The following is a 15,970-nucleotide window of genomic DNA, read 5'->3' on the forward strand; positions in this document are numbered from 1 at the left end:
GGGTTCAGCCAATCAAGGCAGTGAGGAGAAGCCATGATCATTGCCTAAGGTGTTGTTAATGGGGGTGGGCACCCTTGCAACTCCTGGTTTAAAATAAGTGCTCCCATCTTCATTTTGCTTCTAGGCTTTCCAAGCCCTGAGAAACCCAGCCAGCAACCATTAAATTTAAATCAGGCTCTCAGCCCCCCTGTGGCTGTCTCCAGCCTCTCCTGAATGGATCACATGCCTGACTCACAAGCTGTAAGAAATGGCAGCAAGCAACTTACATAGCGTTTCACTGCCCTCCTCTTACTACTTGTTTACCATCTACAGGCTGGTAGAAGATTTTTGGGTTCCCTTTTATGTTGACTGCCATTCCATTCTCATATCCTCGCTTTGCTAGTTTCACTCCCCTTTTCACTTCCCCTCTCAACTTATTTTATTTGGCCTGGTTCTCACTTGAAGAATTCACCTGACATGCACCATGCACCCTCTTTTTGCTTCATCACATTCTCTCCCTCCCTCGTATCCACGGAGTCCTGCCTTTGGTTCCCCCATCTTTCCTCATACCCAGCTGTATCTAAAACATCTCTTCCTCAAAGGTCACCCATTGTTTTGTTACTATTTTTTCTGTCAATCTTTGGTTCCATTTTACCAGTACTAAGGACCCGATTTTACTATGACTCCAATCATTGAATATAATCAACTGCATAACAATTGCACATTTTAAAAAACTAGTCGAAACTTGCTGACAATTTTCTTGAGATTGGTGGAGACAGTGCCTGTAATGCAGGAGATCAAACTGTAAATGGTTTGCTGGTGAAGCTAATAAGTCTTAACGTTCTTTGTGTGAACTCTCCCACCTGAATACAATGGAGAGTCTCTATAGTGTTGATATTTGTTAGGGGTAGAGTAATTATAACAAAATACAGCTGCAGGGTAACTGATGGTACCACACATTGAATTGATATTTCATCTGGCCTTCTTTCACCTTTCCAATTTTATGCTCATTAAAACTGATTGTTGGAGAATGAAAACGTTTCCACTTTTCCACACAGTTTTCAGCCCTTCAACCCAGCAGCAATGAGGTCATGGCACTCCAAAAACGATGGGCAAAGACCTACCGCCTCTTTAGTGCAGCTACAACAATGTTTACCAGAGCCTACAACCAAAATGTTTAGAGGTGAAACAGTTTTTTCCATCATTGTGTTACAATGTAGTTAGACATACATGAGCCACTTTTCATTACTTTTGCTCCTGAGGAGTGCCCAGCGTCATGCTGAGATCAGGAAGAAGATGGAGAAGCCAGGTCTCTGCCCATTTTCTGCAGCTTCCCTGGACTGGTGGATTTGGATGAGCAATTGGTGAAGGCTCATTGCTATCATGTTAATGAGGTGGAACAGGGCATTCTGGCCTTCTGTTTCTTTTCCTGTGGCTACACCCAGATGCAAGAGCTTAATGAAGTTAATTGTGTCGGGACCGTTCCTCAGACTGGAACGTCTGAGGTGGGGCCTGGCAGCAAGCAGAAGAGGAGCCCTGAAGTTGCCAGATATCCACCAGGTCTTTAGGCCTTGTGCTTTCCCGGCTTTTGCCACCCATTAAGCCCAGAGCAACAAATCTCTCAAATCTGTAGCTGTGCTCTTTTTCAGTTTTCTAGCACCAAGTTGTTTTGAGGAGGGGGACGGAGGACAACCTGCACCAGGATGCCCCTGGGTCCTGTTAATGACATATGCACCAAAATTGACCACAGCTCACCCTGAATAAGTGCATCACACATCAGTTCTATTGCTCAAGCTCAGAGTGAGTGCGGAAAGGTGAGGGAGGGCGGGCAAAGAAATTTTCCCTACAATTTTAACTGGTATTTGTTAATATTGGTCCTGGAATGGAATTTTAAAAAAATAACTATCTGACTTTAATCCAAATAATCATGGCCATGGAATTTATAATGAAATCTTTATTAATAAAATGGCTGAATATGGCCTTAGACAAAATATAAAGTTTTTTTCAAATAAGTAAAAATACGCATATTTCAAAATAAACCACAAAAATAGATGCATACTGATGGCTGAAATTCAATCTGCTTTCACTTCAGACAGACTGACCACCCATCACCATCAATCTCAATATATTTTTTCTGAGTCAATCAGAATATATGGTAAAATTTGAAATTTTTCAATTGTTTCAATGCCTTGTCCTGTCATACAGCTTGTTATGCACTTGAAGTCTGTAGGAGAAGCTGCAATAAATTACATTCTGTATGATATTGGCACATAAGACAAGTTGGCTCTTAAGTTTAGCTGGAATTTGTTCCAAAACGATAACTGAATTGGTACGCAAGCGATGAAAGAAAGTTTGCTTCTCTCATTATGGTTGGCAGTATTGTCACTTGGAACAGTTTCATCAAAAATGGCATGCATCTCATTGACTTGCACTTCAGTGCTTTGTGATAAACTTGCAGAGTGCTGCATAGTTTAGGGCCTGATTTTGTGTGCCCGTGTAAATGGTTTTCAGTAAATTAAATTCTCACCTTTTTGTGTTGTGTTTGTAGTTTATTTGAAATCCCAAGCTTTATGGAGAATGGTGGATTGGTCAAATACCCAGCCTAAAGTATTGCTTCAATTGTAAAATGCTAGGTTACTTTAGTTGATATGTTATAAGAACATACGAAAGAGGAGCAGGAATAAACCATATGGCCCCTCAGGTCTGCTCCATCATTCAATATAATCATTGCTAATCTTCTGCCTCAAATCTACTTTCCCACCCTCCCTATATATCCCTTGATTCCCGGAGAGATCAATAATCTATCCCAGCCTGGAATATACCCAAACATGGGCCATTCACTACGCTCTAGGGTTCAGAATTCCAAAAGATTCATAAACCTCTGAGTGAAGAAATTTCTCCTCATCTTAGTCCTAAATGATAGGTCCCTTATCCTGAGACTGTGCCCCAGTGTTCGAGATTTCCCATCCAACCTCTCAGTGTCGACCCTGTCAAGCCCCTTCAGTATCTCGTTTGTTTCAATAATATCACCTCTCATTCTTCTAAACTCCAGAAAGTATAGGCCCATTTAACTCACATTGTAGGACAACGCTCTCATCCCAGGAACCAATTTAGTGAAGCCTTACTTTACTGCCTTTGAGTCAAAAGTATACCCTTCCTTAAATATGGAGGCCAAAACCATTACCCCATTGCCTACTGCGGAGCAACTTCATGCTGGAAATGTTAGCACTATCTACAGAAAAGTGCTAGTACCCTAAGAGTGGGAAGTCATATTTTCTTCATACCCTGCTGTGTCTTCTGAAGGTTTGTCATTCTTCTTCTCATCTCCCAGGCTTACTTAAATCTCAGATATTGAATATATTTTATACCGTCCCTGCAGCAGTGAATGATACAGCTGTGAAACTCTTCATTGAAATTGGAAGTGCTTCATCTTCTCAGGTCTTTCCCCAGCATGTAAAGAAGGAGCAGAAAATTCCAGACAGAATGTTAGGTTGTCCTCTTCCTATTCAAGAGGGCATAATTGTCCAGGTCTTGAAGTCTTCTCTCTTGAATCAGTCTTTCATTGAATGGGTTTCACAACTCTTACAGTCAAGTTATCATAGAGATCACAGCCCAGTTACCAACAGTGGTAGGAAGCTGCTATCCCACTCTGCCAATGTGTTTATCTTCCAGGAAAAAGACAAGTGATCCACATATGTCCACAACGTCCTCCAAGAGAGCCGAGAACACTGTTGGAGATTGAAGCTCTTTGTGCCAGTGACTTGGATGTGGGGAAGGGTAGGAGTTCAATCGAAACTGTAAACAGTACAGGAGGTTTACAGATGTTGGAAAATGTAAATAGTTTAATAAAAGAATAACAGTTTGAGATTATACTTGGGGGCAGATGTAGAGTAATGGGTTAATGGATTTTTCTTTTTTTTTCATAGGATGTGTCACTGGCAAAACCAGCATTTGTTGCCCATACCTAATTGCCCTCAAACTGAGTGGCTTGCTAGGCTATTTCAGAGGGCAGTTAAGAGTCTACCACATTGCTGTGGGTCTGGAGTCACATGTAGGCCAGATTGGGTAAGGATGGTAGATTTCCTTCTTTAAAGAACATTAGTGAACTAGATGGGTTTTTACAACAATCAATGACAGTTCCATATCATCTTTACTGAGACTAGCTTTCAACTCCAGAATTTAAATTCCACCAGCTGCCATGATGGGATTTGAACCCATGTCCCCAGAGTATTAACTTGGGTCTTCTGGATTACTAGTCCGGTGACATTACCACTAAACCACCATCTCCCCCAAATATGTTAATGAGATGATGATGCTATTAATGATATAACTATGACATCTGTAGCCAGGTGACTGAGAGGCTCCAAGAGAGCTAGATGCAGAGTAGACTGTGTTCTGAATACCATGTGCCTATCCTTTATAAGTAGTTTTTAATAAATTGTTTGAAGTTAAAGTATACCGACTATCTCAAGTCTGTCAAAGGGAAGCAAAGCCTCATCAAGTTTCAGTAAGGCAAGAAAGCGTGGTATTAGTAAAACCTCACTAACGTTCATCAACAACATGAAAACAGCTAACAGCCAGTACTGGGTTATCTTTCTCAACCTCTTCAGACTGCTGCTGTTCTTTTTGCTGCCCATGAGCATTCCTCTTCAATGGTCTCCATAATTAGTCTTCTTCGTAAGGCAAAGTTGTGCAGCACAGAGCACATAACCACAGTCCTCAAGACTCCAGTGAGATTATATTGCAGGATATTTTCAGACTAATCAATGTACCTGAAGCATACATTCAACAGGCCACCGGTGTGCTCAGTTGTTTCTCTCTGATTCATTAAAAAGACTTCAATATATCATTGTTGGCTTCCACCTGGTCATAAACAAGTTGCACACTGAGACAGTTGAATCCTTTACTGTTGCTGCCTTTGAACAAGGGAACACATTTAAACATGAGGATGCAATCCAATAAGGGCTGAATTTACTTGGGGCACTAGGACCCTGATGTCAGGATCATTTGTGGGTCCTCAGCCAACCCACTTGGCAGCATGCCTGTCAGTGCAAGTTTACAGGAGCTGGTGGCCTGCTAATTGACCATAGCCGCATACACAGTCCAATTAAGGATGGAAGGCAGAACATAAGTGTGTGTGGGCCAATGGGAGAGCTCAAAGGAATGGCCAGCAAGTCTGCCCCACTGGGGGAGGTGAGCATGGCTGAGGAAGGGGGAAACTTAAGGAGGTGCTTCAAAATGGATGCACTCACAAAAGGATCCAAAGGGAGCAATGAAAAACAAGGCCCAGAACTGTGATGGTGTTCAGTGTGGAGGGGGAGCCTCTCCACAAGAATGTATTCAGCTGTGACTGCACCCTTTGAGCCTAACGTCAACCTGATCCCAGCCCATTTGCAGGAGCCTCTTCTAGCCCTCTAGCCCCCTGCTGAGCAGTTGCATCCAAAGCATTGCCAGGCTCCCGACAAAGCGGCACACTGGCAAACTTGCATCGCTTTCAGAAAATGGCCCTTACTTGAGGCCTAGATTACTTTGATCACCTGCTTGCCTCTAGCAAGTGGATTGCCTGTTCCAACATACCAAAACTCACTTAACTTCACCCACATGTCTGTCATCCTGCTGCCATGCACGCATCATTGTCTAACCTCCATCTACGTCTGAGGACCTCACACCTGACTGCTCACAGGCAGGTCTCTACCTACCAGCCCAGCCGTATGGCAGGGCTGGCTTTTCAATGGCTGCAGGGCTAGTGCTGCTTGGGGAAGGGGGAGAAGTGGCCTCAGGTCTAGGGCATTACTGGGGAAGGGTGTTATCCCAGGATGTGTGTAGGGTACATGTTGATCTGTGAAAGTTGTCTCAAGATGGTGAGGACTGAGAAGGCAGTCTCTAGAGGAGATGAGGCCAGATGGAGATATGAAGGTGTGTGTGAGACTGTGAGTGGTGATGTCCCTTGAGCTGGCAGTGAGTGAGATGCCAATGAATGTGCGATGGGCTTCTGAGTGTGTGAGTTTGGAGTGATGAGATGGCTGCCTTACCCTGGCAGCATGGATGAGATCATTCATCCTCTTTCTGCACTGGATGGCCAACCTCTTGTGTGCACCATTGGCACTGACCACCACTGCCACCGCCTCCCAAGCTGGAGTGGTGAGACTAATGGGCCTCCTGCGGCCAGAGCGGGTGTAGAGGACATGATAGCGGGCCTCCAACGATGTCCAGGAGGCATCCTAGGGATGCATCACTGAATCAGGGGGCTGCAGTCATCCTGCCTTTCAGGGCCAAATCTCCTGTGCGGCAGTCTTGGGCTGGAAACGCTGAGAGGTGTGCACACAGCTGCACTTTAAATATGTGTTCTGCTGAAGGGTCATGAGGACTCGAAACGTCAACTCTTTTCTTCTCCGCCGATGCTGCCAGACCTGCTGAGTTTTTCCAGGTAATTCTGTTTTTGCTTTAAATATGCTGCCCGGTGTGAGGAAGCAGCGAGGTGACGGCACGGCGGGCGAATCAGAGGCTGCCCGCCAGTGAAACGGCGTGTTTCCCAGGAATGCAAGCGGCGGGATTGGGATGATACGGTGTGAAAATCCGCCATTGTGGCCAACGGGTAAAATGTCCTTTATCCCGCTCATTACTACGCTTAGTGCAAATCTGGGACAATTCTGCCCTTAGTGTGAGCAACACCATAGAAGATCCTTTAATGTTTTAAAAACGTTTCCCAGTGTTTAAAATAATAATACAATATTAGTTGCATTATTGATTTTGTAGTACAAGAAAAATTACATAATTGGACTTGTAATGGACCACAATAAAGCAAAGCTACCACTACAATACCCTCTACTCTGTGTACATTTATTTCCTTCTCTGTATTTTTTCAGACTATGAAATGAAGCAATGATTTACAGTCACATGTAGCATGTCACAGGTACAAGAATAGAAGCTACATATCAGCATGTTGGACCCTATAGGCTTGGTGGTAATGGTAGAGTGGGGGATATGTCAGGCCACGAGGTTACAGATTGTGTTCGAGTACAACTCTGCTGCTGCTGATGGCCCACAGTGCCTCATAGATGCCCAGTCTTGAGCTGCTAGATCTGCTCAAAATCCATTCCATTTAGCACAGTGGTAGTGCCACACAACACGATGGAGGGTATCCTCAATGCAGAGACAGGGCTTCGTCTCTGCACAAGGACTGTGCGGTGGTCACTCCTACCGATAATGTCACAGACAGATGCGTCTGTGGCAGGCAGGTTGGTGAGGATGAGGTCAAGTATGTTTTTCCCTCTTGTTCTTTTTCTCACAGACCCAGTCTAGCAGCTATGTCATTTAGGATCCAGCCAGCTTGGTCTGTGGTGGTGCTACTGATGGACATTGAAGTCGCCTGCCCGAGTACATTCTGTGCCCTTGCCACCCTCAATGCTTCCTCCAAGTGGTGTTCAACATGGAGGAGTACTGATTCTGTGGGGGTGGGGGGGTGCGTGGTAATCATCAGGCGGTTTCCTTGCCCATGTTGGACCTGATGCCCTGAGACTTCATGGGGTCTGGAGTCGATGTTGAGGAATCCCAGAGCAACTCCCTCCTGTATAACCGCTGTGCCGCTGGAGAATGGTGGTGTCTGGGACATTATCTGTCAGGTATGATTCTATGAGTATAACTATGCCAGGCTGTTGCTTGATCAGTCATCTGTCCAGTTTCATTCCTTTTTAGTGGTTGGATACAAGTGACTGGCTTGCTAGGCCACTTCAGAAGGCATTTACGAGTCAACATGTAGGCCAGAAGGTTGGCAGATTTCCTTCCCTAAAGGGACATTAGTGAACCAGATTGGGTTTTTTTTTCAACAATCGACAACGGTTTCATGGTCATCATTAGACTTTTAACACCAGATTTTTATTAGATTCAAATTCCACCATCTACCATGGAGAGATTTGAATCCAGGTCCCCAGAGCATTACCCTGGGTCTTTGAATTACTAGTCCAGTGATAATACAGCTACGCCACTGCCTCCCCACAAGTTATTAACACCAGACTCGAGGAGTAATAAAACTTCAGCTTCTTCCAGAATTTGCTATTTGCTATTCAACATTAATGTTAAGCTTTAACGAACAATGTAGTACTGCTTTTGTGAAGGAATATAGATAATTAGGTGGAATATAGGTAATTAGGTAGAATTCAGATATAATTAGGACATTACATTTTAGGAATAAAGATTCCCTTAATACAAATGAATTTAAGCAGGAAAGGATTAATGTTTTCACCCAGACATCTTTGCACATGGAGCGACATCTCTAATCCTCGACTTAAAACATACGTTCATTACCTAATAATTTTAGAATTTTTGTAAAAGCTTCTTCAAATATAGGTACCAGGCACACACTATTAAAGAAAAACAAGATGTTTAAGTTCTGCCTATCTCATAATCCTGGTTATATAGTTTTTAGCAAAAGGAACGTTAAAAAGGTATTACATTCATCAATATCAGTTTTGTCTGTAACCTGGAGTCATTAATGTTTTAAAATTTGAAGAAAGAATTTGTTAGAACCTGGTATTAGGTGTCACCGATGTCTTGTGGACTCTTATCAAATATGTTAAAGACAGAAATGGACATTATATATCACCCTTTCAAGAGAAAAGATGTAATAGCCCCAAGGTGAACTATAACTAGAAAGTTTTAGCCTTTGACTAAATTGTAAAAGAAAAGGGAACATTCTTTAACCGTTCTCTGTAAAAGTTTAAAAGCCTTTTTTATAAAATACAGATTATGAAATTAGGAAACAAATAAATTAGTTATAGGAATTGTTACTCTAAGACATTACAAACATTTTTGCCCAGATAAAAGGTCACAAATTTATAATGAGAATTTTTACCAATTAAATAATTTACTAATAATAGTAAATGATACAGCCTTATAAGGATAATGAAAGGGGGATAAACCTACACATAGAGGCAACACCCACATTTGCAAAAGATGAGCTAATCACATTTGAAACTATATAAAGATAGAAACTTCACCATTGAAAACTGAGAAGCATTGAAATCCTCAAAGCTTCTCAAGGTAAAAGGTGTCAGATGCAGTCAGATACCCCTACTCTTAGGTCTAAATTTTTTGGTCATCGGGCGCGTGCGATTGGCGGGCCTGGGAGCAGCCAGGAATCGGACCCCCAACTACAATTTCATGCTGGCTGGCCGTAAAACACACACTGAACAGCTCAGCACATCCAGGGTGGGGACGGGAAGAGGGCGGGCGACGATGTCAACGCGGGCATGGGTGAGCGCTGCGAGAGAGCTCCTTGAAGGCAAACGGCTGCCTCAGGGAGCTGAAGACTTGCAAATGATAAAATAAAGCTGTAAAAAGCTGCAAAAAATGTCCATGCATCACAATCAAGCACCTGAAAGCCTACCTGTCCCCAGATATTTATTTTAATTTTATTTCCGAATGGAAATTTCATCCCGCCCTTGGGTGAGGTTTGATGAAGAATGTAAAAGCCGCCTGCTCGATTTGCCTGTCCGCCAACCGTAGCGTTGGATGGGCCATGAAGAATCGCAGACAATTGCGCCGTTATGGGCTGAATTTCCCGCTTAATTGTCGGCAGGCGCGCTTCCGACTTTTGCGTGCGTCTGCCAAGCGAAATATTGCACGAGGATATTGGACGCTTGCCCGACGTCATCTCGTGCAATTTCACACCTGATTGGGTTGGGTGTGCGCCTGCCCGCGGGACGTAAAATTTTGTCCCTAATTGTGGAGAAATGTCTTGCTAAGCAGGCAGCTTGCTATTTGGGGATTTAAGGTAACACCTTACTTTAGATTTTGATGGATATTCTAAGATACTTTGATATTGTAGAGGTTTAACTTTTGGATTCTATATTCAAACTAAGACTATGTTTTCCATCTTTTCATAATCTTTAAGGTTGTGATGTATTTAGCCTCTTCAAGTATGTTGCATGTCTGGTTCTTTAATAAGCACTGCAATGTAATCGTGTTGTATCCTGTTTACAACTCCAAGGACCCCTCTTTGTATATTCCTTGGTGGGGAGATACATTACTGAAAAGAGACCAAGGACCCTTATAATATCCAGGATAGTTATAACCTCGCTGGTGCTACTTAAAGATGGCTATCCGTTGGAAGGTTATATTTTTTACTGATTCCTCTCCTTGAGACTAAAACAAGTGACTGAAAGAGTTGGCTACCTTGAACTTGAGTGAGAGTAATTATTAGAGAAATGCTCTTGATCTGGAATAGCCCCACAAGGGCTTCAGATTATAATCCACTTCACTTTGGACTTTAACACCTAATTTTAGTATATACACATATTTATATGAATTTTAATCAAAGGAAAACTACATGTCCTTTCTATACATATTAAGTACTTGGGCTTTTTTTTCTATTTTCTCACTTTTGGGGGTTAAGCTGGATACTTCAACTTTGTGCTGCCTGCACATTTTAATAATCTCTATGTTCAGCCAGCAATAACAGCGCTGTCCATTAGTTGGATGCATTAGCAATGGCCAATATTGCGAATAGCCAGCACCACCTTAAAGCAAGCCTGCACTGCATTTCTTTAAGGGGAGGTGCATTATAGTTGGAACAGGCATTAGGAGTCATGGTCATATGGAATCTGGCCTGGGAAAGAGTGAAGAATGGCACAACAGGAGAAAGCCAGGGCTCGAAGGTTTTTAAACACTGCACTGAAGATCTTGGTAGAGAAGGTGAAAAGGAGGAGAGAGGTCTTGTATTCTCAGAGAGACAAGAGGCTGAGGCCTTGCAGACACATGGTCAAAGGGCAGTGGGAGCAGAGAGCTGTGGAGCTCATAGCCAGGAGTCAAGCCCCAAAGACCTGGATTCAGTGGCATGCCTACATGTTCTAAGTTCCATGGAGGAGATGGTGTTGACCATTATTGGCATATATATCTCTGAGGGCAAGGCCAGTGGTGAGGCTGAACCCATTGACGATATTGGTATTCTCATTATCCCTCTTCTCACATCCCACTTCCCCTTCATCACACTCTCTTATAATTTATAAGCTGCAGATGGAGTTAGTGTACACCTAGAAGGTCTGGCTGCAGACTGCACCAACTCCACATGGGCTAGCAGGCTGATGGGCAAAAGCAAGGGCACTGGTGGAGTGGCACAAAAGCAAAATACTGCAGAAACTGGAAATCTGAAATAAAAACAGGAAATGCTGGAATTACTCAGCAGGGCAGGCAGAATCTTTGGAGAGAGAAACAGAGTTAACCTTGCAGGTTAATGACCTTTTATCAGAAGTGATGTTGCAGAGGACTTAGATGAGGACTTCAATGAGGTAGGTTACAGAAGTGTGTATGCACAATGAAATGCTTGGTGCATTGGGAAGCCTGCAGTCAGTGTGAAGGGGCATGGGGGAATCCAGCAATAAGTTTACACAAGGATGTGCACATAGCCATCCTAACAAGCATGAAGTGGTGACTAATTTGCTTCGAACGCTTGTGGACCCAACAGTTTCTGGTGACTGATGTCACAGATTACAGTGCAGCACAAACAGCAGCCACAAAATGTTTGCATGCTGCGTTTGCCAGACTGCTGCCATCGTGACTATGGATTACAGTGTGTAAAGGAACGTGCATGGTCTAACAGCAATTCGGAAATCTGACCCCATTACATTACTGGGAATGTTGAGATAGCCGGGGGACATGGCAGTGGCTCTGTGGAGCATGAACCTGCTGTCCACCCTCAGGCAGACAGCATTCACCCTCCCACCAGTGTCACTCCACCAGTACCCTTGCTGTTGCCCAACAGCCTGCTAGCCCATGTGGAGTTGGTGCAGTCTGCATCCAGACCTTCTAAGCACAGATCTGCTCAAGTACATGCTCCAAGGCCATCTCCCATTTCCTCCCCCACTGAAAGTTAGCAGCCTTTCACCAGCCATGCTGTAGCCACTGGGGTAACTGTGTAGAAGCACAAGTACAGGCAAAGGCATATGTGTTACAGACAGGAGAGAGACAGGCAAACCATACTTAATTCCTCTCACCATCTGTCTGTAAGCAGGAGGTGTTTTAAATTATTTTTAAAGTAGGCAGTGTTGTCTTTTTTCAAACCCTTGGTTTGTGGGATCTAATTTATCAATAACCCACAGCAAACTCACATTATGATTAACTCAGAAGGTTAGTTTATTTCAAATTCAAAACTCTGCGGGAGGAGGACAGACAGACAGACAGACACACTCACACACTAAAGTGGGGGGAGGGGATAGAAAAAGGAGTTTAACAACTATGGATAGTAACAGTACAAGAACCGCAGAAATGGATATCAGTTCACATGATTTCCGGAGTCTGGAACGAGAATCCAATGAGGAATTCTTTCACGTAAGAATTCGTGTTCAGCTGGCTGAAGACTGGAGTTTTAGAATTTGCTTTACAATTGGTGCTGGTATCGCAAGATGAAGTAGGTACACAGAGACCGGGTCGGTTCTGCAGGCGATGGTTGGAAACCTTCCAGCAGAGACAGGCTTGAGGAGCAGGCTTTTGTTCTGTCTGGTGGGCTGCTTCTTAGTGGTTCACCAGTTGGACGTTAAACAGCAGACTGCTTGTGAGACTGAAGATGTAATGTTAAAACTGCCCAGAAAACCAGAGGCTTGAGTCAAATTAATGGTTAATTGCATCTTAACAATCAGTTTCTGTGCTTATGGCCAGGACTCCATTGTTCCTCCTTAGAAAAGAGACAGGTAGTTATTTGCATCTCTTCCAGTATAATGAGTTTCAATCTCTCTCTTTTGTGATAGCTCCAACTGTGGGGAGCCAGTTTGTTGGCACTTCCTCTGCGTTTGTTGATTACAAGGAGTCTGTACATGAGGTGTGAGATTCCACAGTTTGAATGAAGAATTATTTTACTCTTGTAACTCCTGGTGGTGGCTTCCAGAACAAAGGCCCTTTGATCATGTGACTTGTAGCTGCCAGCCTTTTTGGTTCAGCAGAAAATCCATTTTAAACAATAACAATAAGAATAAAGTTTTAAACATGCAGTGTTGGATTTCTTTTCATGTTGTAGGAAGCCAACATATAGAAGAGAGGCACTAATGGAATGTACAAGTGTTATTAGTTGACTTTTGTATGAAAAATGGCATGATTTGATTTAGAAATTTGGTTTGGGATGTTTATTTTTTGGTGGCTTTTATTTTGGCCAAGTGAATGTTTTGATGATCAGTGACAGGGAAAGTGACAAAGCTCCTCAGACCAGAGCGGTCTATACAGCAGAACAATGTTTACCATGGTAATGTCTGCTCTATAACTTTTTATGTGGCAGCAGGGCTTCCACTGTATGCATGCTGCATGCTTGTGCATAGATTGCAGTTTGGATTCATCAGCAGATCGCGCTAGTCACCCAATAGCGACTCTAGTTTGCTGTGTGTCTCAAATGCAGCTAGCACAGCAGATTGCTGCAGAATGACGAAACATTGACTACTGCTAGGATACCAAGCTTTGACCTGTGTGTTCTGCTGCCTTTGTTCACACATCAACTGAACATTGAGTGGTAGAATTCTTTTTCGTTTTGGTATAGGGCAGAGTTGACATTCAGAGCCTGTAAAGCAATACGCATGCAGTCAATGGCACCCTCTTTCACAGAGACCCTGCAATCCTAGCAAAGCTATGTGCTTGCTCTGCTTACTTCTTGCTGGCAAGAGAGAATGAAATGTAATTAGTTCTAAATGAATCGAGAACCCCAGTCACCTCCGTTATGCAACAGTCAATGACAAACTATGGGATGTTCCAAATGTCTCCAGCTCCAACTTGGAAGGAGCCAGATGTATTGCCATGGTCATTGGCAGTTCAGACCTTGCCCTGCTGCTATAGTTGTTGCTACAGCAGGTGGCAGATTTCAGTGACAAAATCCTTACTGAAGTGCACACATCTGACACTCTGTTCCTTGCGGAGGTTCAGGTGAACGCCCTGGGCCAGTATGGCCTCTTGCTCAAGGTCCTTTTTCCCTTCTTTCTCCTTCCTCTTCCAGCAGTTTGTCCTTCTCTTTGTGATGTGACCTCTATTCTCCTTTTCGGCCTATAGTTCAAAGGGAATGCCTAAAAAAGTGCCACATTTGGGAGCACCTAGCTTGTGCAGAAGTCTTGAAGTCAGCAAAAATCCTTCAGCTCCTGCCACAACACTCCCTGTAGACCTTTGCAACTTGACACAACTATAAAAAGCACCAAACACTCATAGAATAGCAACAACAACCAGAAGAAATCAATCAGTAACTAACCTGAAAGTAGTCAATTATTCCTTTTAAATAATACCAATCGGTGTCCTTCTTGCTGCTGAACTCAAGGTTAAGAGAGGGCATTGGCTGGTGCATTGTGCTCCAACTTAACACTGCTGCCTCATGATTGACATCATGGTCTGCCTACTCTGAAACCTTCTGGCAGACATTCAGTGCACACTCACTAATGTTTGCATCAATATGGGGTCAGGTGGGAGTTGCAGCACAAGTGTGCATGTGCGTGCGCCACAGATACCATTTTGGAGCTCTAAGGGCACTCGCCGCATCCAAAAGCACATTCTAACAAGCACAATTTCTCAACCATTTTTGCTTAATTTTCAGGTTTTGATGGACCAGTTCATGAGAGAAAATGCAACTTAATAGGAAAGCTTCCTTTTTCGACTGCTTCAGTTTGTATCAGATTCTAAAGGGAAGACAGCCGACAAATCAGACGGCAAGTAGCAAAACTTCAGTTCCATCACCTTACAAAAGGGGCATTCGGGAACAAACTACAGTTGCCAACCTCTCTCACATTACACACTTTTACTGGCACACAAGTGCAACAGTTAAGGAGAAATGCTTTCCCTTTAACCAGCCTATTAAAGAAAAGGAATGCAATTTAGCAAAACACGAAGCGATAAAGTGCCAAATGACATTGTGTATGGCAATTGTAAGATTCGCTATCATTTTGTTTGTGCAATATAAGTCGATTGCAATGTGCTATCCTTATAACTTGATATGTTTGAGTATGTCATTTTTTTAATGAATCTGAATTCAGAGGTAAGTTATGTAGCAAATGATTAGTTGAATTAACTATGAAATTTTAGCTAGAATTCAGGAATGAAAAAGAAGCAACATCTTAGTTGCTAATATCTGGACACCAATTTGATGATTGTAATCTGCTAGTGATGTACGTATAGGTTTTGAAGCAATCAGAAAAATAAGATTTGTTTTCAATCTGTTAAGCATGTAACATGGACATTAAACATGATATGTTGTCATAGCACGTTATGGGAAAAGCTGTTAGGTAATAATGAATTATCTCAAAAAGGAGCAATAAGGTTTTGCTAATCTTATAGTTTATCAGTTTATAGATTGTAAAAAAAAAATACAGTTGTACTATGAAGAAGACCAAAGCAAGCATGTAACAATGTTTCCAAATGTTAAAGAAAACATAAGTGAAAAGTTATGGGCAACAATCCAGATAAACCTACATTCATCTCCGGTTTCAAACTCAAACTTCTGACTGTAACTGCCATATCCAGCTGCAGTCCGGGCACGGATCTGAAATACATATTTCGTAGCATGCTTCAGTCCATTAATGATTACACTGGAAGATTTGGACCTTGTAGAGGAGTAGCTGAGTTGTTCATGTTCCTGCATGAAATTAAGGACAAATTACATGAAGATCAAAATAAAACCCGCTACTGATTAAATGGCTGCACAAGTCTAAGATGTCAGTCCTCACCTCTTCCCAATCCACAGAAATGTAAACACATTTGTATTGTTTTCGCGTAAATTTCTTTGAATGCATTTTCTGTTCCTTAAGATTAGGAATGTCAGCACTGGGGAATAGACCAAATTGTTTTCCACTGTCAGTAGCCATCAATTCCAGTTATAACACGGAATAGACATAAAGCACCTTCTGTATATTCTCAGCAGTGAGGGAAAGTGTTTTTCTTTGTACGAGGTCTAGTAAAGTTGCAAAACCAGAAATTTTTCCCAATCTGCCTTGAAAAAGCCTCAGAAAAACCTGTCACCCTTGGGTCCTCTCTTAGTGAT

General features: G+C 42.8%; 1 protein-coding gene across 1 annotated transcript in view; it reads right to left on the reverse strand.

Moving 5' to 3' along the window:
* The window catches only part of epha6 (eph receptor A6), an 832,733-nt gene that overhangs the window by 137,435 nt on the left and 679,328 nt on the right, over positions 1 to 15,970 (reverse strand). Inside the window, exon 7 of the mRNA XM_078559784.1 lies at positions 15,403 to 15,565. Within this exon, the coding sequence (XP_078415910.1) occupies positions 15,403 to 15,565 (163 nt within the window). The remainder of the gene's footprint in view (positions 1 to 15,402; positions 15,566 to 15,970) is intronic.

Source organism: Cetorhinus maximus, chromosome 16 (assembly GCF_964194155.1).
Source record: "Cetorhinus maximus chromosome 16, sCetMax3.hap1.1, whole genome shotgun sequence".
NCBI lineage: Eukaryota > Metazoa > Chordata > Chondrichthyes > Lamniformes > Cetorhinidae > Cetorhinus > Cetorhinus maximus.